At 51.7% G+C, this 27,027-nt stretch overlaps 6 protein-coding genes across 6 annotated transcripts; 3 read left to right on the top strand and 3 right to left on the bottom strand.

Annotated features, from left to right (window-relative positions):
* Positions 1-873: 873 nt before the first annotated feature.
* On the top strand, positions 874-6,468 carry KRP23_5005 (uncharacterized protein; the record flags this gene model as incomplete). Its single annotated transcript, XM_067890027.1, has 13 exons — positions 874-1,693; positions 2,672-2,720; positions 2,793-2,825; positions 2,894-3,215; positions 3,312-3,456; positions 3,528-4,050; positions 4,121-4,654; positions 4,721-4,893; positions 4,959-5,182; positions 5,261-5,303; positions 5,384-5,504; positions 5,587-5,690; positions 5,771-6,468. 13 exons carry the CDS (start codon positions 874-876, stop codon positions 6,466-6,468), a joined length of 3,789 nt encoding a protein of 1,262 aa, XP_067746608.1.
* A 159-nt stretch (positions 6,469-6,627) lies between these two features.
* Positions 6,628-10,339, bottom strand: KRP23_5004 (Structural maintenance of chromosomes protein 2-1; the record flags this gene model as incomplete). The annotated part of the gene is made up of 3 exons (XM_067890026.1): positions 6,628-6,980; positions 7,058-8,120; positions 8,204-10,339. The coding sequence occupies 3 exons, from the start codon at positions 10,337-10,339 to the stop codon at positions 6,628-6,630; spliced, it is 3,552 nt and encodes a 1,183-aa protein (XP_067746607.1).
* Positions 10,340-10,552: 213 nt separating this feature from the next.
* KRP23_5003 (uncharacterized protein) lies at positions 10,553-14,814 on the top strand (the record flags this gene model as incomplete). Its single annotated transcript, XM_067890025.1, has 14 exons — positions 10,553-10,608; positions 10,669-11,053; positions 11,123-11,167; positions 11,223-11,307; positions 11,376-11,489; positions 11,551-11,611; positions 11,682-13,347; positions 13,424-13,584; positions 13,648-13,742; positions 13,814-13,900; positions 13,975-14,108; positions 14,168-14,403; positions 14,470-14,545; positions 14,617-14,814. The coding sequence occupies 14 exons, from the start codon at positions 10,553-10,555 to the stop codon at positions 14,812-14,814; spliced, it is 3,399 nt and encodes a 1,132-aa protein (XP_067746606.1).
* Positions 14,815-16,281: 1,467 nt separating this feature from the next.
* On the bottom strand, positions 16,282-16,569 carry KRP23_5002 (uncharacterized protein; the record flags this gene model as incomplete). Its single annotated transcript, XM_067890024.1, has 1 exon — positions 16,282-16,569. One exon carries the CDS (start codon positions 16,567-16,569, stop codon positions 16,282-16,284), a length of 288 nt encoding a protein of 95 aa, XP_067746605.1.
* Positions 16,570-16,736: 167 nt separating this feature from the next.
* Positions 16,737-18,161, top strand: KRP23_5001 (Protein transport protein Sec61 subunit alpha; the record flags this gene model as incomplete). The annotated part of the gene is made up of 1 exon (XM_067890023.1): positions 16,737-18,161. The coding sequence occupies one exon, from the start codon at positions 16,737-16,739 to the stop codon at positions 18,159-18,161; it is 1,425 nt and encodes a 474-aa protein (XP_067746604.1).
* Positions 18,162-18,631: 470 nt separating this feature from the next.
* Positions 18,632-20,604, bottom strand: KRP23_5000 (uncharacterized protein; the record flags this gene model as incomplete). The annotated part of the gene is made up of 9 exons (XM_067890022.1): positions 18,632-18,928; positions 18,994-19,069; positions 19,138-19,226; positions 19,291-19,377; positions 19,441-19,699; positions 19,755-19,844; positions 19,906-19,979; positions 20,045-20,404; positions 20,500-20,604. The coding sequence occupies 9 exons, from the start codon at positions 20,602-20,604 to the stop codon at positions 18,632-18,634; spliced, it is 1,437 nt and encodes a 478-aa protein (XP_067746603.1).
* Between the last annotated feature and the right edge of the window lie 6,423 nt (positions 20,605-27,027).

The following is a 27,027-nucleotide window of genomic DNA, read 5'->3' as shown; positions in this document are numbered from 1 at the left end:
TCATCGTCTTCACTGATTTCAGAGAATAAAGCACTTGATGCTGGGGGAAATGTTTTTCTAACTGAATCTTCATCTGTTGAGAAGTTGGTTGTATCGTCTGGGAAAGCTGACTCCGGAGGTGGAATAACCCTCGATCGCAGTACTGCAACAATCAAAGGCTGCTCCATGACTAACAATTCTGCCTCTTTTGGTGGAGGGCTTAATGTAAATAGTGGGTCGACTTGTACCCTCATCGATTCTGTCATTGAGAGAAACACGGCAGAGGAAACTGGAGGTGGGATAAATATCGCGGACGCAGTGATTTGGCATGACGGAGTGTCGGTGTCGTCCAATGTTGCTCCATCAGGAGCAGGTGCATTCGTGACGGGGGTAACGAGTATAATGCAGCAGAGCAATACATCTCCGCAGGCACGGTTTCAAGGAAATTACGCGCCAACTGTCGACTCGACCAAAGGCTTTGGTGGTGGGGTTTATATCGCACTGACTAGCCGATTAGACGCCAGTGGACTTGCGCTTTTAGACGGACAAGCTTCTCGCGGGGCTGGTATATACGTTGATGGCGCGACACTCACGCTAAATAACTCGTCGTTTCAAAATGGAAATGCATCAGATGGAGGAGGCGTATATGCCAGCTACGCCAGTACTTTGTCGCTGAGGAACTGTTCCTTCGTTAGAAACAACGCTTCAATGTCAGGTTCCGGCGGTGCCATAGGATCTGGTGGAATACCAGGAAGCATCAACGCGCTTTCGATGAACAACTGCTCATTCATGGCTAACACGGCTGGCGTTGGTGGAGGCATAATGGTAACCCAGACGAACGTAACAGGGTCAAACAATGTCCTGACAGAGAATAGTGCAAAGTCTGGCGGAGCCATGGCTGTGCTTAGCGAAGGTTTTGTGATGATCAGCAACTGGGACTTCATGAACAACACTGTGGTAAAAAACGAGGTGGGCGTCCAAGGTGGCTCGATCTACATTACCAAAGGAAATATTGCGATAACTGATTCACAGCTGATCAGCAACGATAAAGCCACTCTGGCACTGAATGGCGGTATCATTTACGTCGAAAATGCTGAAACAACTCTAACCATCGCTAATTCGTTATTACATTCTGGACAAGGATACTCCGGTGGCCTTATCTACTCGGCCAATGTCAATCTATACATCAAGAATTCAACTTTGCACCGCGGGTTTGGATACGACTACGGAGCAGGAATTTTCGCCGTAAATACCCTCCTTGACATTACTGACAGCTATTTCTTCGACAATTTTGCCTTTTATGACGGCGGGGCCATTTATATGAAAGACGGAGGAAAACTGACCACTCGCAATTCGATCTTTGACTACAACTCCGTTCAGGATCGCGGAGGGGCAATTTTCTTATATCCTGGAGCGGGTGTAAATTGCACGGTGTCCAACTCGAATTTTACTCGCAATACCAATGTCGGGTTGGGCTCGACAATGTTCGTGGGGAGAAGGAATACAGCGCATCTGAAAGGATGCCTCATTTCTGGTAATGGAGGCTCTGGCACGGAAGGAGGCGCCCTTAACGTGATTGATGCCGTCGTGGACATCGAAGATTCCGTGTTCGAATTCAATACTGCCACGAAAGGAGCTGCGATTCAAATTAGTCGATCGACTAATCTGGCAATGAAGCGAACGATCATCCGAAATAATTCTGCTAGCGTTCAGGGTGGGGCCCTACACTCGTCTATTAGAGCGGTTGCCACGCTTACAGACTCAACTATCGAAGCTAATGATGCTAAAGAAGGGGGGGCTTTGTACGCGATGGGGTCTGCCGTCATAACTCTGGTGAATTCCAACTTTAATGACAACAACGCGAGTTCTTTCGGCGGCGCAATCTCGATGAGAGGGAGTGCTGCATTAATTGTTGCAGGGAGCTTTTTTGCTAGAAACAAAGCGTATACTGGCAGTGCGATTTCAATTCAAGATAATGTCTCCCTGTCTGCAATCGACAATGAATTCCAGAACAATACTGCCAACGACTTTGGAGCCGGTATCTACATTGACAAGGTGGTAGAAACGAAGAGCCAACCTGTAAGCTGTAAAACCGCACGATTTGATGGAAATACAGCAGTTGCAGGAGCGGATATTTACTGGGTGTACTACCCGTGGTTCACTTTCGAATGTATCGACTGCGCGTTACTGACCGGAAGCGAGAAGATCATGATTTCAACAAATGCTATGACTGTCACGCCTGGTTGGTGGCCACCAATCGTAACAAGTGGCGTGAGCCTAGGTGTTGGAGTGCAGACTCCTTCGAACTCGAGTCTAGGGTCTGCATCAGTGGGGACTACTCCATCCAGAAAATTGACACTTTCCTCTTCATCCTCGTCTCAGGATGTTGCAGATACATCAGCAAGCTTAAATCCAAGCTTGACAAAGCCTGGATCGACTGTGCTATGGCCAACAGTTGTAGTTCGTGATTACTATGGAGCGATCGCAAGCTACGATAACGTCACACAGTGTCGAGCAGCCAAATCAACCAGCGAAGATGGCATATTCTCCTTTATTCCTCCGACTTGGGTCGTTATTGATGAAGGGTATATTATTTTCGAAGGGGCAGAAGTTCTTTCGGATTTCAGAGATGAACCTTACCAGCTTAACGTGAGCTGCACATTGTCATCGGTTCTGAACAAACCGATTGTAGTTGATATCACCGTTGATAAATGCAATCCCGGCTACGAAAATGTCAACGGGTACGTCAGTTTACGCTGCATCCTGTAATGTTTGCATCGCTGCGATTACTAACACATCGTTTGTTTTTTTAGGATGTGCCTCCCTTGTGAAAAAGGGACCTACAGGTAAGAATACAATTCTTACTTCACCAAATGCACACAGTTAATGAGTATGCTTTTGTCTGTGGCTGCAGTTTGGACGGTGAAAAATGCTACCTGTGTCCACCGGGGGCAACTTGCGAGGAAAAGGATGGTAGCGGGGTATCAATAGGAGTGGTGTCTCCCCGACGCCAGCAGGGATACTTTGTTTCAAGTACTCGATCGAGTTACGCTGCATCCAGTTGTGAAGACCCGGAATCATGGCCATCAGACGACCCGTGTAAGTCTATCGACATCAGCAACCTGACTGCTCGTATTCACAAATGTGCGAGCGAGAAACCCGATGCATTCTCTACGTACTGGAGCAGAAGCAGGATCTACTCGTGTCTTTCTGGGAATGAGTACTACACGTGCGACGTAAGTAGGAGGCGTATCTCCTGCATGTTAAAACCTAGTGGGGGAGTAACTAACAACTGGTATGTTGGGCTCGATTTTGCTGTATTTCATATGTAGACGAATGTCGCGTGTGTGGCAGCTACTGTATCCGTCAGCGCGGCATCTGTCCAACCTCCAGGCCAGTGCGCTGTTGGATATTCGGGCGTCATGTGCGCCACTTGTGCCGATGGATTTTACAAGGGTTCAAGTGGGTCTTGCAAGCGTACGTGTCCATATTCAGTAATTTTTGTGTTGCTGTCTACAACGATAACTAACGCGGCAACTTCCTTGTAGAGTGTTCGGATCCTAATGACCCTGCCGTGGCTCAAAGTACCCGGATGCTTGCGATGCTACCCATGATTGTTGCAGCCGCCGCTTTCGTGTTTCTCTGCTATCTTTTCTCGAACACAGCTGAACAGCGAGTTGTTAATCAGGCTCAGGCTGCGAAGAGATTCCAGATTTATACTGGCCAATCGCGAACTCAAATGCTGTTACAGGCTGCCAAAGCAGGTATTCGGCGACGCGTTCGCTCGATGATGCAATCCGTAGCTGAACGTGCCAGGTCGGGAAAACAGCCTAGGTCATATCTTTTCCAGATCGAGCCCAGAGCTGTAGAAATTCCGGGATGGCGACCAGAAAAGTTTAAAATTATGGTTGGGTTCTTTCAGATCATCGGGAGCTTCAAGAACGTGTATGAGATTCCGTGGCCTGATACTATGAGCCGTCTCATGGATATCTGCTCTTTAGCAGATTTTAATTTCGTGGACACAACGGCAGCGGAATGCTTGTTCAAGCGGGATTACTTCATGAATTATCGGTAAGATGTGTGTACGCTCTCTATCATATGTAGGGTTGTACAGTTTACTGACTACGTCTTGCCGCTATAGCCTTGCTCTATTTGCTCTAGTAGGAATGCTTCTCCTCGTGTTTTTGGTCACTTCTTGGGGGATTTTGCGGTATCGTGTCAAGCTTTCAACTCTTCCGCGTCATTGCGTAAGATGCGGTCTACCAGTATTCACATTGCAGCACCGTGCACCACCAGTCCTTGAACGACGGAAAACGTTGGTGGCTAAGCTGAAGATGGAGCAGAAAATGCGCGCCGCACATTTCAACAAAGAGAAGTCAAGTTTATTCGAGCGACTCAAGTCGAAGCTGGGGATTTCTCCACAACAAACGGTTGTTAGTAGAATTTCCCAAAGGCTCATGCGGTTAGCTGCTAGCATCCTGAATAGAGTAGACCGCCTCACGCAACTCCCCGCATCCATATCCACTCACAGTCCCAGGTGTCCGACATCCCAGCGCATCAAAAATGATGTTTTGGCGATGGTTGTACACAGCAATCTTCGTCTTTGGCGTGCACGTGTGTGGATGCGTCTATATTACAAGGCATACCAAAACAGGTGCATTAAGCTCTTCTTCTGGTACGTTGCCATCGCTTCGTACAAAAGAATGGTGCAGGTTGATAACGGCTGCCATCTTTTGTCTAGGGTTTTGCTGCTGTTCTACCCGATGCTCTCTCAGCGTGTGATCGGGACATTCTACTGCGACGAAGTGGGCAGTCACTACTACTTGAGCCTCGACAGAAGTAACCTGTGCTACGAAGGCACATGGTTATACTATCTTCCGCTCAGCATGGTGTTGATCGTCGTCTGGGTCGCTGGTATGTCGCTTTATCACGTATTTCACATGCAGTAACTCATCAGATGCATTTGGCTGTGGCTTCAGGTGTGCCGCTGTTGTTCTGGGTGATTATATCGCTAAAGCGCTCGCGCGGTGTTCAAGATACCCTCCTTTTGATCCAAGACTCGTCCGAAGATGCACTAAAACAGCGCTTGCTTCTCAAAATGAGACTTCACATTATTGAACGTGGTCAACTCGTGGACGAAGAAAAGCTGCAGCTTTTCGAGACTGAAATGTTAACTCAGTATCTACGCGACAGGAACTTGAACGTGAGATCCAGCTTTTTCGTAGGCGACGACAACTCTGCATGACAAGACTTTAACACTCCTTTTTGCTGTATTTTACAGGAGCCAAGCACCGTAGCGCAAGTGGGGTTCATCTACCATTCCTGTAAGTGTTTATTGCTGGTCAGCTTAGTACAGCTCCACACTTGACCAACACCTGGTGTTGTTTATTTTGTTACTTCACAGACGGCACGGCGTTTTGGTGGTTTGAAGTTTGGGACCTCGGTCGCAAGCTCTTGTTGAACTGCATAATCAGCCTGCTTGCGAAGGCTGGCGCGAATCGAGTCATTTGTGGGCTTGTAGTCCTGTATGTCACGTAAATTCAGCTTGTACGGAAGCATTCTCTTCTCGCGACTAACCATCCTGTGTGCTGATAATTTTGTGAGCAGGCTTGTGTATCTCTCTGTAATGTTGTTCTACAAGCCATACAGGGATCCCTCCGACAGTGCACTTGCTGGAGTGACGCACATCCAGCTTTTCATTACCTTATTCTGTTCGTAAAACTCGCAAACTCTTGCAGTGAATCTTGTATTCGGTTATGACAACTCACTCGTGTTGTTGCCGATCCTTCAGGTGGTTTGATCCTCAAGATGGGTTTGCTGTACCTCGATGAGCGCGTGGTTCGACTGGTGACGAATGCGGCGATTATCACAAACGTGATGACGTTGATCTATGCAGTGTTCAGCATCCTGAACGAGAAACGCACTGCAGTGAAGATAGCGCAGCTCTACAACCGCGATGATCATCGACGCGCCATCGCAAAACACGTCCGGAAGTTGTGGCGTATGGCGTACGGCTACGCTCTCACTGAAATCTACCTGAGCGATCCCAACGCTGGCCCAATGCCGCTTTTGGTGATGGTGGAACTTGCTCGTCGGAAAAGGTTCCAGCTAGAAATGGATGATCTGAACGCGCAGTTGGAACTGACCTCAGTGATAAACCCACCGGTTGCTTTCGAGCAGCAGCACGATGCAGTACTCTCAGCATCGCAGGTTGATGTATTGGAGGATGAACCTGCTGTGCCCGATTACAATAAGGGAAGTCATGCCGAGATAGACCCCTCATTCATCGATGGCCGGTCTCAAGTAGCTTTCTTGAGCCCTGACGATGGGGCTGATGGGTATGATGAGCATACCTCAGTGACAACTTTGACTTCAACCGGCAATATGCTGCCAATGTCAGATTTAAATGCCATGGGCGCTGCGGATGAAGAAGATGAAACAGCTGAACCTGATGAGAACAACAGAATCGAGCAACTCGAAGGCGTCTGAGCATCCAAAACCGAGGCAGAAAGCAGCAACAATGTAGCGTGTAGCAAACGTAATCGTGTAATCAATCAACGTCACATGTGACACCGGCAAACGCCGAGTTCGTCTTTAAAGACGGACGTTCAGACGCCCAAGCCATTTCCTCTTGCACGTTTCAGGCGATTATCGAGCCCGCGACTTCGGAACTGTGCGAGTGACAGTGGAAACACCATCAACGAACTTGGTTCGGAAGACCACGTTGGCGTTGTTAAACATACCCTCCTTGAGCGACACCACAATAAACTGCGAGTGTGAAAAGTGTGACCGGATCATCTGGCCGATGTTCTGAGTGTGGGAAAGATCCAACGCGGCATCCACCTCATCTAGAATGTACATCGGCGCGGGCTTGAACAGCAGCAACGACAAAATGAGCGACAACGCAAGCAACGAGCGCTGCCCACCACTCAACTCCGTTAAACTCTCCTTCCAAACACCGCCGAATGAAACACGCACTTGGAGGCCATCCAAAATGGTTCCTAATATGACAAGAAACACACAAAAATGTCAGTCTCAGTATTCCTGCTTTGTCTGAGGGGTGGATGCAAGAAGTTACCGTTGGTAGGAGGGTCCAACTTGGCGTGCGTTCCTGGCAGCAATGTGCCAAAGATGGAGCCGAAGTCCTTGTTCACCTTCACCCACGTGGTCTGGAGAGCCTCATTCTTCTTCGCGTCGAGTTCCTTAATGACTGACGTAATTTTTTCTTTGTCATTTTCGATAATGTGACGCTTGTTCATCAAGCCCTGGTACTCTTGTTCAGCCTTCTCAATCATACCCATAACCTTCTTGTTAATCTTCTTGGACAAAGCACCCTGCGTTTCCTTCAGTTCAAGCAGGCGGCGATTAGCGGTCGCGGGATCCCGTCGCTGGAAATCGTAGTCAGTGTGTTCGCGACCGAAAAATTCCTTCTCCGTTTCAATCCATGGGTGAGCCTTCTCGAGCTTCTTCACCATCATTTTCGCGTCACTTTTGTCCTTAGCCATTCGAGAAATTTTGTGCTCCGTCTTTTTGCGCTCGATCTCGAGATCACTTTTCTTTTTGGAAAGTGCACTTTGACGAGCTCCCATTTCCTTCAGTTGTTGGTCGTACATCGTCAAATTGCTTCGACGCTCTTCCAGCTTCTGAGATGCTTTCTCGTAGGTAGCCTGAATCTCAGTAAGCTTGTCCTCCACTTTTTTCTCCTCTTTACGCAGGGAATCAAGCTCCTTTTGAATACCGGATACGCTTTCGTTATTGCTGGTCATCTCCTGCTCAGCAGACTCTGCTTCCAAAACCAATTCGGAGAGTTCCTGCTGGGCAGACTTGAGATGCACTCCAATCTTTTGAGTCTCTTTCTTGGCTTCAGCAAACCGCTTCTCGAGTACGCCAATCTTGGACTGGCGTGACTCTTTCAAGTTGGTGATATCCGCGTCCAAATTTTTCACTTCCTTGGTTAATTGAACAACAGCTTCCTTTTTAGCGATCAACAGTTCTTTGTCCTGAGCGTATTGCTCTTCCGACGCAGCAACGTCGCGCTCCAATTGTGCGAAAACACTATCGGAGATGCGTTCATCTAGCAATCGCAGCTCGTGCTCCTTCAGCTCAATCTGGTGTTTTAACTGGCGGAAGTGGTCAGAATCCTATCCACAACACAACAAATATCAATTCAGTTAGTCTTCTCGGCACAAACGTATTCAGGGCATTCCAGTCGTCCGGAACGTACCTGCTTCATGCCGTCCAACGATCGAGAGGCATCCTGGTACTCTCGTCTCATGTCGCTGAGATCCCGTGTGCGGTTGATCAGGTGGTGTAGCTTCAGCAAGATAGGAGTGCCGTTAGAAGGTGCAGACCCGCCTTGCAGCGTACCAGCTGGATCATACGAATCACCGTCGAGTGTCACCGTCCGGACTTTAATGTCCCTGTGGAAAGTGACGCTCTTTGCAAGCTCGCTCGTCTCGCAGATGATGGAGGACCCAAAAGCATACTCCATCGCCGGTAGCAAATCTGGCTTGAAGTGAATCAGTTCCATCGCTTCCCATACCTTGCCGCCTTGTTGGCGAGCGACCTGTCGAGCCTTGTCCATTTTACGATGATCCACCGTCTTGCGCGAAATCCTGTTGAGTGGAACAATAGTGACGCGGTTCATGAGACGCCCAAACTTAAGGATGTCCTTTGCAGTCTTCTCGTTGTCCACTACAATTTGGTACAGCTTTCCACCGGCAGCGATTTCAAGAGCGAGTGCGGACCACTCTTCCTTCGTTTCCAGCAGGTTAGCCAAGACGCCCTTAACACTGTCTCGCTGGAAATTACGGTATGGATCCGTGTACTTGAAATCCAGACGAGACGACAGTCCGGAAGAGATCTCATCGACCTCCCTTTCACAATACATGATCTTATCTTTCAGCCCGCGGACGTGGTCGTGCAGTTTGCGCTCCTCGTCGGGGTTAAAGCGGCCCGTCAGCTGGTCAACCTTGTGCTGCATGTGTTCCAGTTCACCGATCTTGTGCTTCCGCTCTTCGTCCATGCTGCGGTTGTTGATGCGAGTCTGATCGATCTCGCGGCGTTTGTGCTTAATGCTCTCCTCCGTGTGCTTCATCTTGAGGTTAATCTGCTTGATCGCAGTGCTGTTTTCTTGCAGCTCGCGCTGCTTTGACGCAAGACGCTCCGACAATGACTCGTCGCTGTCTCCACTCTGCTCTATGCCAGCATTCAGTGCCTGAATCTGGCGCTGATAGTCGTTCGCCTCCGTCTCCTTGGCCGTGTAGGTCTCTTCGACCTGGCTAACCTTTCTCTTTACCTTTTCAATGTCCTTCGCCAGTTTTGCCATGGTCTGTTGGGTCTCCGCTTGCTGTTCATTGACACCAGCTTCCGCGTTCGCCTGCTGCTCAATCGAGGCCTTGCAGTGCTTCAGTTTGGTGGAGAACTTGACCACTTCCTTGCCGATCTTTTCCACGTTGTCTTTCAGCTGCTGGAACTCCTTGCCCATCTCCTTGTCGCGTTGCTGGTGCAGCGCTTCAATCTCGTCCTCCACCTGCTCCATCTCGTGGCCAATCTGCGCCTCCTGCTCCACGGCCGCGCGCTGCGCCTGCTGCATCTTGTCCACGTGCTGGGCTGTGTTATCCAGTGCGCTGTGTGCCTTCTGGTAATCGTGGGCTACGCAGAACCGCTGCAGCCGCTCCATCTCCGTGTTGTTGGCCGCCCATTTCAGGTAGTGGGTCTTCTCGGCGCGCAGCTTCTCGAGCGTGGGGGTGATCTCGTCGGCCAGGATGTTGTTGATCTCGTCCACCTTCTTCTCCTTCTTCATCATGGTCTTGAGCGCCGCAATCTTCTTGTTTTCGTACATCCTCGTGCCGGCGGCCTCCTCAATCATGCCGAGCACCTCAGGCGGCTTCATGTTGAGCACCTTGGTGATCCGGCCCTGCATGATGAGGAAATGCGGGTTGTTGACGTTGAGTTGCACCGAGTGGAAGAGATTCTGCACCTGGCTCACTTGGGCCGTGTGGCCGTTGATCAGGTACTTGTTGCGGCCGCCAATCACGACCTGGCGCGCCACGGAGATCTGCTCGTATTGTTCGTAGCCCACGGGTGAGGCCTTGGCGTCCTGGTTGCTGAACACGATGGTCACACTCGCCTTGGTCACACCCGCCTGGCCCTGCTTGTACACGAGCTCCTGCAGGTTGTTGGCGCGCACCTGCGACAGGTTGGTGATGCCCAGTACGAAGCAGATGGCGTCCAGCACGTTGGACTTGCCGCTACCGTTGAGCCCCGTGATGGCGTTGAAGCGCGGGTCGAAGCCGCTCACGACCGTGCGCGTCGCGTACGACTTGAAGCCGTCCAGGATGATCTCCTCGATGTGCATGGCGTCCGCTTCCTCCTATGGCTGCCTTTCCGAGTCCGCGCGCAATTTTGAACTCCGGGCGAAAATTCGCTTCATGAACTAAATAGTTTAATCTATTTACTAATATAGACATGATATCTATATAATTGACCTCTTCCAGCCAATATCGTTATTGTATTTACATAAGCGGTCAGAGTGATGGTCACTTGGTTGAAGCGAGAAGACGCGAGAATCATGTCGACGGAGTATACGGCGCGCATGGAGGTCCTGCAGCGCAGGCGGGAGGAGTTGTATGTTCTGCTGTGTGGTAGCATGTGTAGTGCGTGTTACTGATTTAGTTATCGCTGTAGGACGGCGCAGCGGCAGGCGGTGGAGAAGCGCGTGGCGCTTCGGGAGGCGACGGCGGCCGAGTTCAGCGCTGTGGCGCTGCAAAGCTACAAGCACAAGTGGAAGGCCCAGCGCAGCGCCGCGATCGCCGCCAAGAAGCGCAACGACGAGTTCGTGCACTCTCTGCACGAGACGCAGCGGCAGGTGCATGACACGTGGGGCAGACTGCAAGGCGACCAGTCGAGCAGTAGCGCGCTGCTGGCTCAGGAGAAGGCGCGGTACAACCGCCGCGTCGAGCAGATTTTCCCTGCATGGCAGCAGCAGCTGCAGCGCCAGCGAGTGCAGAAGCTGAGGGAGCTCGAGGACAAGAAGAGGGAGGTGGAGAGACGGAGGTATCTGGCCAAGAAGGTGGGATGCGCAGCTGTAGTTGGCTGCAGTGCTGGGTCGTTGATGCTTGTGATTCGTATGGTATGGCAGAGCTTTGAGAAGGAGCAGACACTGGGTGATTTGATTCGGAAGACGGTGGGTTGGGAGTGAACTGTGTCTGTGGCTAAGAGACTAACGTGGGTTTCCACAGCGCCATGAAGTGGAGATGGCTGAGAACTTGGAGCAGAACGAGCTGTACGAGAGAGAACTCTTGCGCACGCAGAGTACGAATCAAGGTACGAGTGTGGTTGAGTTGGTGCTGGTGGAAAGGTTATGTCACTGATGGTGGAGTTGTATATTGCAGCCAAGGAGGTCGATCAAAGTATCCGCGAAGTGGCACTAGAAGCGAGAAGCTACCTTCAACAACAAGCGGAAAAACACCTGGAGGTGATGCCCAAACTGGATGAGGAGCTTGCAGGTATGCATAGACAACTATATTGTGAGGGATCTGCATACTAACACTGTATTGAACGGCACAGAAAAACTTTCCGAGACATTCTCGCCGCGGAACACACTGCGTGCTCTACGAGAAGGCAACAGGTTTGCATTTTGCCCCTGCCACTGTTATGACACGCATTACCCTTCACGTACTATTTTTTAAACTGCCTAGCTCGCTTGCATTTGAGGAGAATCAGGAGTACGAAGATGAAGAGATATCAGCGCGCCAGATCCGAGTCGAGATACCTGCACGAATGAACACCTCTACACGGCCGTACTACCCTGATATGAACCAACGGTATCCAAACCAAGGATATCGATCCGAGGAAACTTTCGAAGATGACTATGTTGAAGAAATTCCACGCAGGTTCGACGAAGGACCTGCGTTTCTCGACCCCAGCGTAACCGAGAGACACCAGACAACAACAATTGGAAGTGCCAGGAATGATTATATGACTTTCGAACAAAGCGCCACTATTGCTCAAGCCCCATTAGTACTGCGCGATCAGCTGGTTGGATCAGGGAATATGACCTCTACGTCTGGTGCGATTTTCTCACAGCAAGTATCTCGTCCAGATATGAGTCAACAGCGAATTGGAAGCAACCGCCATGAAGAAATGACCAAGAAATCATATGGCAACGTTGAAGTATTGCCAACCTTTGTGACAGGAAAGCTCGATCCCATTCCGGAAGCCAACGAGCAGGTTTCTTTGCATGGAACGAGTTCGATGATGCTAAATGCTGTGAATTTTCATAGCGCTGGCACCGAAAACGAGCGCAAAAGCGATATTACTGGTATTAGCAACTCAATATCCCTCAATCCTGCCTCCGAATCTATCAAAAGCTCACAAGGTCTTCGTTCGAGCACTCCACCAGCTAAGATTGAAGAAAATCGCGTGGCAAACACGCCTGCTACCCCGATCGGTATCACAACTCCAGTCGCCGGCACACCGAGCACTCCGGTGGATGCCGATCGAGCTGATGTGGAGTACCATGCTGTCCTAGAGCCTGTAATCGAAGACGTTATGATTGAGGAACCGCCTACGACCAGCGCACCAGCAGTTAAGGAGACTTTTGTGGTAAGTCCAAGCATGTATGAAGGGAAAACTGAGTTTCTCGCTGGGACGTCGGTGCAACAATCGCAAAATGAAGTTCGTGGAAAGGCACACAATAAAGCATCGACATTGGACGAGAGAGATGCCGTTTTACTCGACGTAGAAAAGATGAGCATCCCAAGAAAACCTGACGAAGCCTTTAACAGCGTCAACACGTTGAGTGATTTTGGCTCGGAGGGCTCACTCGAGATGAAAGGGTCTAGTATTGAACCGATCGACGATATCATGCGTTCTGGGATCATTGAAGTTGTTCCGATTGCATCAATGAAAGATGAAGATGACCGAGAGCTCGATCCAAGTCCAAGCTGCAAGAATACGAGCACGATGGAATCGCTCCACGATGCTACCTACGGCTCAACAGATGAGAGTCCTTCAATCACGGCTTCACATACTTCCGGCGCTGCCGAAGCATCCGTTCACGAACACGAGGAAAGCATCAGCGATATAGTTCCAGTTGAAGTCCCTGAACCTGCGATCCCTTACAGCTTTGACTTGTTGGAGCCTCTTTCACCTCCAGCTTTGAAGCCAACTAATGCACTAGCGGCTGAAGAGGACATGTTGTTAACGAGCATGCAAAGTGATGACTTCGACTTGTCCGCGACCAACGTTCAACCAGTTGCAAAAATACCCAGCATTATAAGCGCTAGCGATACCATCGTGAAAAGTAAGTCCCCCGTTGCTGTGGATCCCGCTACAAACAGCGCAAGTAAGGCCCTAAAAGAGGTACGATTGAAATCAATTCATAGCAAGCTCGCTCGGAAATCGGCTCTTTTCACGTGCTTTTGCTTTCCACACGCAGGCAAATACGGCATCAATCACCGAAAAACTGTCGCCAGTAGATCGTGTGAAGGCACTCGCAGCTTTGATCAGCCGGACAGAGGAGGGTGCAACTGAGGGAGATACTCTGGGAGGGTCTGTTGATACAGGGTCATCAAACGACTCCAAGCGCGAGCTGTTGAAGTTAGTATATGACTTAGCCTGCTGACTACTACTCCCCTCTGACGACATTGTGTTATGTGAAAGGATGGCGGTGGGTGGTCGCAAGGCGCAGATTGCATTCTTCGGCTCCGATATTTGTTTTGAATTGATCATAGATATTTCGAGGGACCTTGGTCCAGGCAAGTGCTCTTTGCTGAGTGCTATCAAACTGTAGGGAGGTGCCACTAACGATCGCTATTTCGCTCTGAAGTGCTTTTTCCGCCAAAGGCATTCGAAGGCATCATGAATGACCAAAAACTACGCAAACTTCACCAGAGCAACAAGGAAAAGCAACTCGGTAAGTGCGAGTCGTATACCTTCGATGAGTCAAGGTTGACAGCAGATGGGTTCTAACGCACTGTGGCTGTATAGACTTGTGGAAAGCGCTGTCGGGTCACATGAAACAACTAGTGCAGCTGAAGACAATATCCTCCTCGACCCTGGTAGATATGTTCGTGACAGCGTTCCTCGCGCACGATCCTGACAACCAACGATCGCAGCGAAAGGTACCGATCAAGTGTAACAGCATCCTCTGGGCGTTCAAAGCTAACTTTGTGCATCGTAGCTCCGTGAATTCCTAGTGACAGTGTGTGGTGGCAAGACCCCAAGCCCACGAAAAGAGAGATCCACCACGTCTCCGCCGCCGTCTCCACCAAAACAAGAACAACGTACACCAAGTCCAGATCCTGCCAAGACTGCCGAGCCAGAGGGTAGGATCGGCACCCCCGCGCTACTTCAGACGGCCTTCCTCCAGCGACAGAGCCCTCCGAAGCACAAGGTGTTTGGAATCGCGTCGTCAAGGTAGGGTTTGCACTATGCTGTCTCGCTAGATAGCTCCTTGACAGTATCTTGCCACGTGATCTGCAGCTTCAAGGACAGATCAAGCGGGTCTTCCGACGTGCTGGCGTCCATGAGCTCAGGCCCCATGACGCTCTCCCAAAAGGTGCGCTTGCTTACCACCATACTTGCCTGCAATTGAGCCCACCTCACGAATCGTCCATCCATGCTGAACAGCTGATGCGCGGCGGCAAGATGAACGACTACTCGGAGTTCGAGGAGGAAGAGGAGGTGGATCTGCAGAACCTCATCGGCACGAAGTCCGCTCTGGGCAGATCAACGTACCAAGCTACAAAGAGGTCTCCGACGGGCAAAACGGCAGCGAAGCAGGCCGCACTGGAAGAGGAGGACGACGAGTTCGACGCCGACTTCTAGGACGCGCGGGCCATGGTACAGCCTGCGAAATAAAATATCGGTTTCCACAGGCTCGTTTGAATTCACGAGCGGCGCACTTTCTCGCTTTCCCCGCCCAGAAGTCCCCAGTTTGGCGGCATTTCCCAACAGCTCCATCGGAACGCACACAGCACTTTTGACTGGACCATGACAAACGACGCGTTCACCTCAAGACGCTGGCGCAAATGCAGAAGGAGCACTCGCAACACAACGAGGTGCTGTCCGCGGAGCTGTTCATGAGCAAGCAGCAACAGACTCACTGGACGGTGGCCGATCTGAAGCATGCGATCGAGATACAGGCCATGGGCAAGGCTGAGGCTATTGTCGCGGACAGGTACTGGGCGCTGACCCGCGAGGTTTGGACGCTCAAGCGCCAGCTACAGGACAAAGAGGACTACTGGGCCAAGAGCAGCCAGGCCAAGATGAAGGACTGGGCTAGACGCACAAAGGAACTCGCAAAGGCCAAGGCCGAGACCACGCAGCGCGACGAGATGATACTCCATCTATGATGCTTGTGTTCACATTTCCATGATTGAGTGAGCAGCGGGTGGAGTTCAACGTTTGGCAGGCGTTCTGGATCTGTAAGAGGAACTTGCAAGCACTCGCATCAGATGAACAACTTGAAAGCAAGTACAATAGCAATGCAGAACAAAAGTCATGGATGTTGAGTACTCGATACATCTTGCTTCGACGACTAATCTGTGGACTTTGAGACAATACACTTAGTATGCTTGACTTGACACCCTGGAGACTGGAGCACGCAGACGTCGTCTCAACGTCAGCACAACGATGATCAGCAAAAACCAAGTAAAGCAACGCCTGTCACGTTCATTTCTCTTTTGATACAAGTGTGAACAGTAGCAAAACTATCGTTTCAACAACAACTAACGTTTTACTTCCACTCGACGCCCGATCCTTGTCCGTCCTCTGCATCACCGTGTGGGTGGTCCTAGCCCTCATGGTGCTCCACGAGCTCACTTGTGCCGAACATGTCCATGGCTCGTCCTCACTCATGTCACCGTAGACGCTGTGCTTGTCGCCCTCCATTTCTCCCAGTGCCAAGATCCGGCGGGTGTCTGCGCGCATCAAGTGCACCTAAAAAAAATGTGGTTGCCGTCGCAGTCGCGAACTTCCATCGAGTAGTCAAAGTCGTCCACAATTTGCCACGCCTTCATGAACTTGATCAGCATCGCAGGCCAACATGCGGCGCATGGCCGACCCCTTTCGGTTGCGAAAGCCGACTAATCTTGCCAACCAGATCCACCGTGTACACGTCGATAACCTTTTCCTTGTCCATAGCCTCCGTGACCTCGTCAATGGTCAAATAGGTCTGCGGAATGGACGGGATGATGTCTGCGTAGCGGTCTCCGGCGTCTGGTGTCTGCCACTCGGTTTCACCCTTTGATCCCTAAGCTGATTCCATTGAGGAAGTTGCGGGGAGACTCCATGTCAATAGTAGAGCGTCACGAGCTCGTCGTCGATCTTTGCGGCGTCCAATACGTCTCCGCCACTGATCACGTGGCCCTCAATCTCCAGCTCGGCGCTGCACTTCCTCTCCTTAGACGCGTCGTACACTACTCCCAAGTAGTCGGCGGTGGGGCTATCGTCGCCGGCATTGGGCGCCTGCGAGAAGAAACGCACGGGCTTGACGTGCTGCAGTCCTGTGCGATGCGCGGCAGCAATTGGCGACTTAATCCAGTCTCGCAGGTTCTTCACCGCCTTTCTATGCGCGGTCATCCGTTTTCAGCGTACTTTGACGTAATTACTCCTGTTTTGGCTGTTTTTACGAAGGTACGCGGTCATACGTGTCGCCCTGTGGAGCACGCCCAAAGATCCCCCTCACACTCGCTCATTCCGCAAAAGAGTATCGAGAGACCAGAGAGTGCTTGTATAGTTGGTTCACGATGCGCTTCCTGCACCTGATCCGGCCCGTCATGTGCGTGCTGCCCGAGGTGGCGCAGCCCGACCGCAAGATCCCGTTCCGCGAGAAAGTGCTGTGGACGATCATCACGCTCTTCATCTTCCTCGTGTGCTGCCAGATCCCGCTCTACGGCATCCAGACGTCCAAGTCGTCCGACCCGCTCTACTGGATGCGCGTGATCCTGGCCTCGAACCGCGGCACGCTCATGGAGCTGGGCATCAGTCCCATCGTGACCTCGGGCCTCGTCATGCAGCTGCTGGCCGGCTCCAAGATGATCGAGGTAGACCAGACGCTCAAGGAGGACCGTGCGCTGTTCAGCGGCGCGCAGAAGCTCTTCGGCATCCTCATCACGCTCGGCGAGGCCGTGGCCTACGTGGTCTCGGGCATGTACGGCAACATCTCGGACATTGGCGCGTTCAACGCCATCCTCATCATTGTGCAGCTGCTCTGCGCTGGCGTGCTCGTGATCATTCTGGACGAGATGCTGCAGAAGGGTTACGGTCTTGGATCGGGCATTTCGCTCTTCATCGCCACCAACATCTGCGAGAACATTGTGTGGAAGGCCTTCTCCCCCACGACCATCAACACGGGTCGCGGCACGGAGTTCGAAGGCGCTATCATCGCTCTGTTTCACCTGCTCATCACCCGCTCGGACAAGCTGCGCGCGCTTAAGGAGGCCTTCTACCGCCAGAACCTGCCCAACGTCACCAACCTGCTGGCCACCATGTTCGTATTTGTGGTCGTTATCTACTTCCAGGGCTTCCGTGTGGACCTCCCCGTCAAGTACCAGAAGCTGCGCGGCCAGCAGGGCACGTACCCTATCAAGCTCTTCTACACGTCCAACATGCCCATTATCCTGCAGACGGCCCTCGTGTCCAACCTGTACTTCATCTCACAGCTTCTCTACAAGAAGTTCAGCGGCAACTTCCTCGTGCGCCTCCTCGGCGTGTGGCAGGACGTGGAGGGCAGCGCCGGCCAGACGGTGCCCGTGGGCGGCGCCGCGTACTACATGTCGGCTCCCAGCAACCTGGCGCAGATCATGTTCGACCCGATCCGGTTCGTCATCTACGTCATCTTCATCCTCGGCTCGTGCGCGCTCTTCTCCAAGACGTGGATCGAGATTTCTGGCTCGTCGGCTCGTGATGTGGCCAAGCAGCTCCGTGACCAGCAGATGGTGATGAAGGGCCACCGTGACTCGTCTATCGTGCACGTGCTCAACCGCTACATCCCCACGGCCGCTGCCTTCGGCGGCATGTGCATTGGCGCGCTCTCCATGGTGGCTGACTTGCTTGGCGCCATTGGCTCGGGCACCGGTATCCTGCTGGCTGTGACCATCATCTACCAGTACTTCGAGACGTTTGCACGGGAGCAGGCGGAGATGCCGCTCAGCGGCCTCTTCGGCTTCTAAGCACGCCGTCTTGCGTGTGCTCACTGTGATGTATCCGGTCAACGACCTGCAGAGCAAGCCGCACAACCAGCCAACAACGCCAACGCCAACCGAAGGAGACGAGAGGACGGGCTTCCCAACAGGGTATGTTTGTTCCCGTTCAAGGGGTACTGTCAGGTACTCTTTGCTGAATCAATAGTAGAATTTGGTTAGGATCATCAGCAAAAGTTGAGCGACCGAGGTGAGAGGCCCTTCCCCGCTGCTTGGTTCGGAGACGAGCGAGGCGGACGTCATCTCGGCGGCTCTTAGGTGCGCGATGGGTAGCCAATCTTTTCGCTTCTTCGGGGACGTTGAAGTCGTAGCTCGAGTGTGTGGTGTGCTCGGATGCAGTGCAGCTTTACTAAAGCAATGAACTGTTTCAACGATTGTCGTGTGTTGGTTGTCATTCACTGTACGGTCCCTAACGCCTGTGTTTGCTTGCTAGCTCAAACTCACAATGCTCGGCGGTTCGGGTGAGCAGGAGGACGACTAAACTGCCGTGGCGTACTTGAGCTGCTGCTAGCGTTACCTGAGGACTCGCCCGATCCTGGGCTGTAGTCGTGAAAACTGCTGCTGTTCGTGAACGAGTTGCTGGGTTCGCCAAGACCGCCCCCGCTATTCTGCACGAAGCTGCTCGAGCTGCTAAAGCTGCTGGAGCCATTTCTATTCTGACTCTGGCTGAGCTGCTTTGCCTTCGCGCCTGCCTTCAACGTCTTGTACCATTTGTCGTACTTCGCGATGCGGTCGTCCTGTTCCGTGGTTCAAAGAGGTCAGGTTCAAATGATAATTTACGCATATTTCTACGATGGCGCACCTTGATCCTAGCTTCGTCCATCAGCTTAGTGATCTGTTCCTCCTGCATCTTGAGTTTGCTTTCTAACGCAGAATTCCTGGTGCAAACAACATATAATCAGCGAAGCGAAGCAGGTGCCCGAGCCTGACAACTGAGGATGCATACCCTCCCGTAATGCTGGGTGATGATACAGCTTGAAGCCCGCTATTCCGTTGACGTCGCCACTCTTCTAGCGCCTTCTTTATCATGACAAGCTGAATAAAGTGCACGTCAGCGAACCACCACGCAGTATGCCATAAGATGCCGACCGCAATGAACCTTTTGGTTGTAGTCCTTCTTAAAGCGATCCATGGATTCGCGGATTTCGCGGTTCTCAGCTTGTACATTTGTCAACGCCTCACATTTCTACGGGAGTAACACACAGGATCAATCCACAATATTCACGGACAATCACCGCGCCCGGCATACCTTCACAAGCTTGGTATTCTCACTACTGAGTGTCTTCACTGTGTTCAGTAGACGAACAATCTCCATCTTTTGATGAGCAACAGTTTCCTGCAAGCCATCAAGATCTCCCTGTCCATTCATAGGGTCACTTCCGTTCCCCAACGAAGACCGTCCATCTTGATACCGATATGGAGTCGCTCCATTCCCGTTCGTCGGCGTTCCTCCTCCTGATCTCCGCGGGTCTAGCGGAGCTCTTCCCCCAAGCTGCTGCTCCATCAACCTAAACACAATTAATTAATTACTCCACAACATCCAAAACCCACCAACCTCCCTACCGTTGTCGCTGGTTCCTCATCCTCGACGCCACCGCAGCCCGAAGTGTCGAACCTCCATCCACCGCCGTCGCAACGACTCCAACAGACGTCCTACCAAATCACTCCATCAGCTCTAAAAAAAAACCTCCTCTTCTCCTCACAATCTCCCCACCTCGCCTTCGACGGCAGCAGACAAAAGGAGTCCCCCAACGACGACGACAAATGCCGTGATGACATCAACAAGTTCTACAGCCACCACCACAGCCATCAGATCCCTCTCTCGTCAGCTCTCCTCTCCTGCAGCCCCCCACCTTATCAGCCGAGCCGGGACTCGACAGTCCTATCTCGTTGAGCCGCCTCCAGAGCTCCTCCATCTCCGCCGCCGCCACGTTCAGCTGCGTCTCTACCCTCTCGCCCTCTCTGGGGTCCAGAACCTCCGTCTGCACATCTCCATCTCCCTTGTCTTCGCTACGGAGCTCCTGCGTTGCCACTTTAGCCTCCGCCTGCGTCTCCACCGGTCGCGGGTTCCTCGCACGCGCCACCTTGGCCCGGTACTCATAGTTTTCGGCCAATAGCATCAGCGCGTCGATTGTGCGCTTGTCTGAGACGCGTTGTGCCGCCTGCAGGAACTTGTCGCTGGCCAAATGGCCCTCCTTCTCGGCCTGGACATACTGCAGGGGAAAAATACAATTGCGAGGCAAATATGACGTGAATTTCACTGCAAATCAGTGCGTTTGGAAGAGAGGAAACGGAGAGGAAGACGCACGTCGTCGCGGCGGAGCGCATCCTCGGCGCGGACGGCGTGGAAATGTGCCTGCACGGCGGGCGCTGAGCTTTCGTATTCTTCTGATTCTACGGCCTTCCACCCCATGGAGATCTTGATCTGAGTATGCCCGAAAAAAAATGGATGAGCTAAATGAAAAAGACTTGATTGGAGAAAATAAAGATGGACCTACGCCTATCAGAGATGTATGCGACGTGTGAGAAACGTAGCCATGGTGCGACGCATCTGTGGCACGGTGAACGCACAATTTCAACCTTACTGCCTCGCCGTTTTGCTCAAATGGTCGATACGAGTGCTCGAGATTTATTGGCCTTCACGCACCCCACTAGCTGCACATTCGATCTCCTAAAGTCGAGGGTAAGTTTGATCGTGTCTGGGTGAGGCACGACGTCCACGTTGGTCGTCATCTCCAAATTCGAGGTTACATTTGATCGTGTTGAATGAGGCCCCATTGAAACGTGGTTTCGAGTCGGCCTTTGCACATTGCTACAATTGCCTAGGTTTCTTCTGTTTCGCGAGCTTAAACTCCAGCGCTAAGTCGTCACCTTCACCCAGACCAAATGGAACATTGTGGCTGAATGCTTTCGGGTCTTCCGGAACGGTCGGTTCGAGTTCAACAGATTTTATTATCAACTCGAGCATACAATTGAAAAAGAACAATTAATAATACAACCAAATCTGCTTTCGGGGTTAAGTCTTGCGTTGCTAAACACGCGGGACACATCTTCCAAGCTGCACCAACTGGAGCATGAGAACCAGCATGTCGGCTGTGTCCTGGATGCTCAGTATCTGCCCTGCTTCGTTATCCCAAATAACGTTTGAGCATCCATTCATGGCGAGGCTTCGGCTCAAATGCCTGCTGGCAAGGCTACCTTCATCGCTGTTTCCGGAAGTGCGAAACGCAGGATGGTTTCGGTGATAGTATGTCGTCCTCGAGCGATGGCAATCAGAGAATCTGCGGGCTTATTTTCCAGTCGCACTAGTTGGATGTCGATATCGTGGTGACAGAGCGAAATCAACTTCCAGTTTTCCAGTTGTACACCCAATGGCACCGAAGGCATCCCTCCAGGTAGCTTGAAGAAAGTGCCGATGAATATGAGACTCCCTAAGGTAATGCGTGTGCGTCAGAGGGGCTACCGCAGGAGGGTGCCTATAAGTAGCTTTGTCAGCAGGCTACCCCGAACGTCGAAAAGTGTGCTACAATCTCGTCGGCAGAAGCTCAAGCTCTGGTCACGCTTGATGGAAGCGGACGACTCGATTTTCATGCGCAGTGTACATACACAAGTGTCGCCGATGTGTAACGTTGTCGTTGGTGTTCGCACAAACGCTAACTGTAGTGCTAGCACTACACTTAGTAGCGAATAAAAACGACAAATCGATAGGACGAAACCTGGTGATCTGTCAACCTGATGTTATCGAGCAAGCTCTGCTTAGACTCTGAGAATACAATTATTAGGTTCACCAAGCCAGCATTGTTCTGGCTAGAATGCTGTTGTAAATACGAGTCACTATCGTCGAGAACCGGGCCCTAATGGCGCAGTGGAGACCCACGGAAGAGGTGGACCGAACGCTCAAGTGGCTGCTGCTAACCAAACCGAGCAATCCACCGACGCACGAGCTGCACACGAATTGAATCGTAGAAGACAGCGCAACCGCATCCATCAGGTACGATACAAGAAGAAGCAGAAGGTGTTCATGGCGGATCTTGAAGAAGGCAATCAGCAGCTTCAAGGACAGATTCGGGAGCTGCGAACACAACAACAGATCCTGTTGTTGATGGCGCCGATGAGCAACAATATGTGGAGCGTGGCCGCAGAATATTTTCGTCTCTCCCGGTTTGGCGTCCAAGTTCCAGAATCTGTGTTTCAGCCATGAACATTGAGCTCGTATGCTTGGAGAACGGCCCCGGGGACTCGTTGGTCGCGACGTTGAAGCAAATTGTTACTATGAGCGAGAGCAGGATCGCCCAATGTTCCAGCACTTGACCAGTGATGAAAGTAGCGAGGGCTCCCAACTGGCTTACAGACTTCTTGGACAACAGTTTGTGGTTCATGGTTCAGTGCGCTTCGAGTGGCATCAGGAGCTGAATAGCGTGAAGAGGTTCCAATTCCAGGCATGCATGCTGACCCCGTTGCTGCGCGTGCTGGGCAGTTTGGAAGACGTGTCTCGTGTGTTTGATAACTCGCTTGTTACACCTGAGTGCGGATTAGTTGCTGGGCTGTGATTGCTGTCTAAAGCCACCCAAGACCACGAGCTGGCGTTGCAATTCGAGTTCTTGGATTTCTTCTTTCAGCTGCTCAATGTTGTCTTCGAGGGTCTGCATTTGGATACGTTGCTTCTTCTTGTAGCGTCGTTGGTGCAACTTGTTCCTTTCTCTGCGGAGCGCCAATTCGTCCTCCGCTCCTTCGTTCTTGGTTTGTTTGGCAGGAATCCTCATTTTCGTGTCAAATGTATCCAGTGACGACCAGCGCTTGCGATGTCGACTCGGTAAGCTCGTTTAAACGCCTGCAGCGATTGGGGGATGGCTCGGACAATAATATCATGAACAACACGGTCGCTGAGTTGGCGGTAGTGTGGACGAAACAGAGCGCTATCGATCATGGTCTTACGTGGCTTCTCTTCTGACTGATCAATTTCAAGCGAGGAAGCGCTCACTCCAGAGTAGACCGTATTGTCATGGCGTACTGGGTGTCAAATCCACGATACAATCACAAAAAGTCGACAGCTCACGTGTCGCTAGGTTATTAGCAGGGATCACCTAACGTCGTGTCATACTCGTGAGTCACACGACGAGTGAGCCTTCCCTTTGATACACTGTAGTTCTCACGAAGCGGAATAGTCAGAAACACTCAAATGACAGTACTCCAGATATTATTGTGTGCTTGGACACTAGACAGCAAACTGCTGCTTCAGCTTGAGCTCCTGATCTCTTCTTTCAGTTGCTATGCTTTACCTTGTACCACGCTTAATGAATTCGATTGCGCTGACTTCGGAGCCCCATTCCGTCTGAACGCGTCTTGTTGGTTTCCTCAATGGAGCCGTCTACTCTGCGCCTCGACCTCTCAGAATTTGCATTGGCCTCAATCTGTTGGTTTAAGTGACCGCACGGAGGATGCAATGCTTACTCTCACCTGGCCATCTTCAGAAACGATCAGCTCGCGGCCGGCTCGCGCTCTCTGATAGACGTTGCTTACAACGCTGTCGCTAAGCCAGAAGCTGTTGGGAGGGGAGAGCACGCTGTCGTCCATAATCAAGCTCGTAATGAAGTCACGTGAGTTATCGGTTAGCTTTTTGCCTTTTGGGCAGTTGCCGTCGAGGAATATTTTACAGAGCATCGGGTAGCGCTGTATCAACATACGACACTTCGACCGCTTCACGTGACACCACCAGTCTACCTTCCGGGGTGAGTCGAGCCTGATCAAAAACACAAGAAACCGCGTCCACGCTCCCAAGCAAATGGAGCAACGGCGTCAAAATGTCCGCCTTGCACTCCACTCTCGTAATTCGACCACTGGTGCTATCCCACTCAAACTGCACCAAGCCGCGCAAAGTTAGACGCTGCCCCAGCATCTCGGTGGCGAGGGCAGACCATCTTCCGTCCCGGACCAGGTGCGGGAACGCGAAGCGCAGCGTGTTTTCGTTGACCGTAAGCGTGCCTTTGGTGGTAGCAAAGAGCACGTTATCAGGGCCTTTTTCCATGCGCACAGGCTGCAGATCAATCTCCTCGTAACAGAGCGACTGGCTTGCCCAGGTCTGCAAAAGGGCCTCCACGCCCCACACAGCACCATCCGTCACATCCGGCGCCATCGTCGCGCGCAGAAAATTCCGCTGTACGTGGTATTCACTACCAAGAGCCGTGGGAGCTTGCACTTTGCGCCGAAAGAGGCGGAAAAACTCGGCCGCGACGCTCCACATATTGGTGCTCGTTAACGCTCCGTAGACGATGAGCTGGCGCTGCAATTTGAGCTCCTGGATCTCGTCTTTCAAGTGCCGGATGGTCTCTTCGAGGTCCATCACGAGCTTGTTCTGCCTCATCTTGTAGCGCGCCTGGTGCAGTCGATTGCGCTCCCGACGGCGCTCGAGCTCATTCCCCCTGCTGTTGTCCTGATTCTCTGTCGTTGTGGCTTGCAGCGCTTTTGACTGCGATGCAGGCGACCGCTTGCGCTTGGGCAATGACACTCGAGACTTTGAGTGTAGGAGGTTCCTGGGAACGCCCTTGGCCGAGCAGACGTAGAGGCTACGGCTGGAGTGCTGAACCACGTCGCCGATGACGCTATCGCCGAGCCACTGGCTGTTGGGAGGGCACAATGCGCTGTCGTCCATACCCAGTCGTTTCTTGGGACCGTGGTCGTGTGGGAGGTGATCCGTACCGATTTGTGCTAGAATTTGCTACGATAAAATTAGGCTGGCTTTCGCTTGTGAGCTGAGTGGCCCACCTTCGACCTGGAGCTAAGTGGTGGGCAGTGCGACACAGTTGTAGGAGGGCAGGATACGTAAGGCTCGAGTGGCGGAGGCACTATAAGTTAGGCGGTCTCACTTTCGTTCTGCGGCGCAACGCGCTTGGACGCTGCTGACACACTTATGCATACCCTGGTAAGGCGGCGTTACATGTATTCACTTTCCGCGATGTGTAGCACTCGTACTTCTGCATGACTGGTTGCATCGCCCGATCACTGTAATACGGTAGAGGAGCCAAATACTCGGCACGGCGGTAGGAAAGAGGGGATCAGACGTTATCTTAGCTTATGGGAAGCGGAAAGTTACATGAACCGGCAGGAACACACCCATTGGAGGTATGCCGCATCGCGATTGCAGCAGTTCGTACTCTTGACTCAAGAGTCTTGAGACCCTCACTCTTAAGTTGAGAGTGCGCGTGAACTCTAGCTGGAGATGGGGAAGGGCTCTGGGAGACTTATCAATTGGAGGCAAATGCTCTTTCGTCTCCAGCCTGGTTGGTTGGGACAACCCACTGCGCTGTAGCGCACTAAGTTCAAGGAGGTCGGCAGTTGGATTGTTCAAATAGCACGGTAGAGCGCGCATTCTTGCCACCTTTCGGTGCAGTTTCCAATGGGAATTGATTCTCGAACGCCAAGGCCGCCGAAAGAGCCGGCCAAACAGGTGGTTGATAACAGCTTTCAGCAGATTTAACGTGAGGATTTGGGCGCAGGCTTCCTTATGGCAAATGACAGAAGGAAATGGTTAATTTACCTTATCGAGTGACAGAAGGAAATGATGTACATTATCGCGTAGCCAATTATGCCTGCGCTAGACTCAACTTTGCTAGTTAGCGGCATAAAGTGGTGTCCGCATATATCGAGACTCCCGCTTCATGGGGCAGTGTCTTAATCGTAGTCAAAAGGCGCTTCCACTTGGTTTTGTCAATGGCGATCCGTCGTAGGTGTTCGGTGGCCACAGCTGCTGGATACGAGGTCGGTGTCGAGAGCTGTTGGTAGAAGGAGTGGCTCGAAAATCGATATTGACAACGCACAATTTTAATGGCATTTTCCGTGGCCAGTCTTTACAAGACATGCACCACCTTGGTTGTTGAGCAAATACGTACCAGTATTGCACATACACTACCGGAAAAACTGCTTCCCCGTCTGTACCATCCATCCGGGATGGATGCCATGGGCCCAAATGAGGAAAATCGATGTTCTGAATTCCCTGAATCTCATTAGAGCTGGTCCTCACTCAGGTTTGCCTGTTTACTGAGGTTGGTTACCTGCAAAACAGGCATCGAAAATGCGCTTTGGATTCACCTTCGCCTTCCCTCACAATTCTTAAACCTTTCCAGTAAAGTGCAAACCAGCCTTTTGAATCCCAGACTTTGTTCAAAATAAAGACTCCCATATATGCTTGCTTACAGTAACGGTAGGCAATCCAAGACTTAGGTGTTGGACTTGGATCTACGGGAATCGCTCCAGTGAAGCGATTGTTGACCAAGTTGATCTATACGTGTCATCAGATAGTGCGTTAGTTCATACTGTATTATGATCCCGTCGCGCGCAGAGATTCAAGGAAGCACAATCACAGAGAGATTCTGGTAAGATTGCGAGCGTGGTCCTCCATGAGTGGCCGTCTGACAACTCAAACAGAACTCCGCGCATCATCAAAAGCACCGTTCGTTGGGCAAAGGAATAATTTCTCAGATGTGATCTTATCGTGCGAGATTTGAACAGAGCAGAGGGAGGCTGCCGGCCTTGAATATTCCATTCGATTCGTATGGCCTACTGGCTTGAACGGGGGAGAGACGGTTGGCTTAGTATAGTGTGACAAAATCGTGATGACATTGCTTTATTTTTTCGAAGACGACGCTCACAACACAATTCGTCAATCCGGTCCGTCAACGCCCATGGACCACAGCCCCCTCTTCCCACCGAACCGCCAGAGGCTCAGCAATGGCATCGTCCGCCAAGTGATCCAACGCTCCAGACCGCAGTCACTCGACGTGTTCGCCGTTGCGATCAGTGGTAGCAGCTCCCTGCACCAGGCCAATAATGCGAGACACTT

The sequence above is a fragment of the Phytophthora ramorum genome (assembly GCF_020800215.1).
Source record: "Phytophthora ramorum isolate Pr-102 chromosome Unknown Phyram_PR-102_s0004, whole genome shotgun sequence".
Classification (NCBI taxonomy): domain Eukaryota; phylum Oomycota; class Peronosporomycetes; order Peronosporales; family Peronosporaceae; genus Phytophthora; species Phytophthora ramorum.
This window is presented reverse-complemented; position numbering and strand designations above follow the sequence as displayed.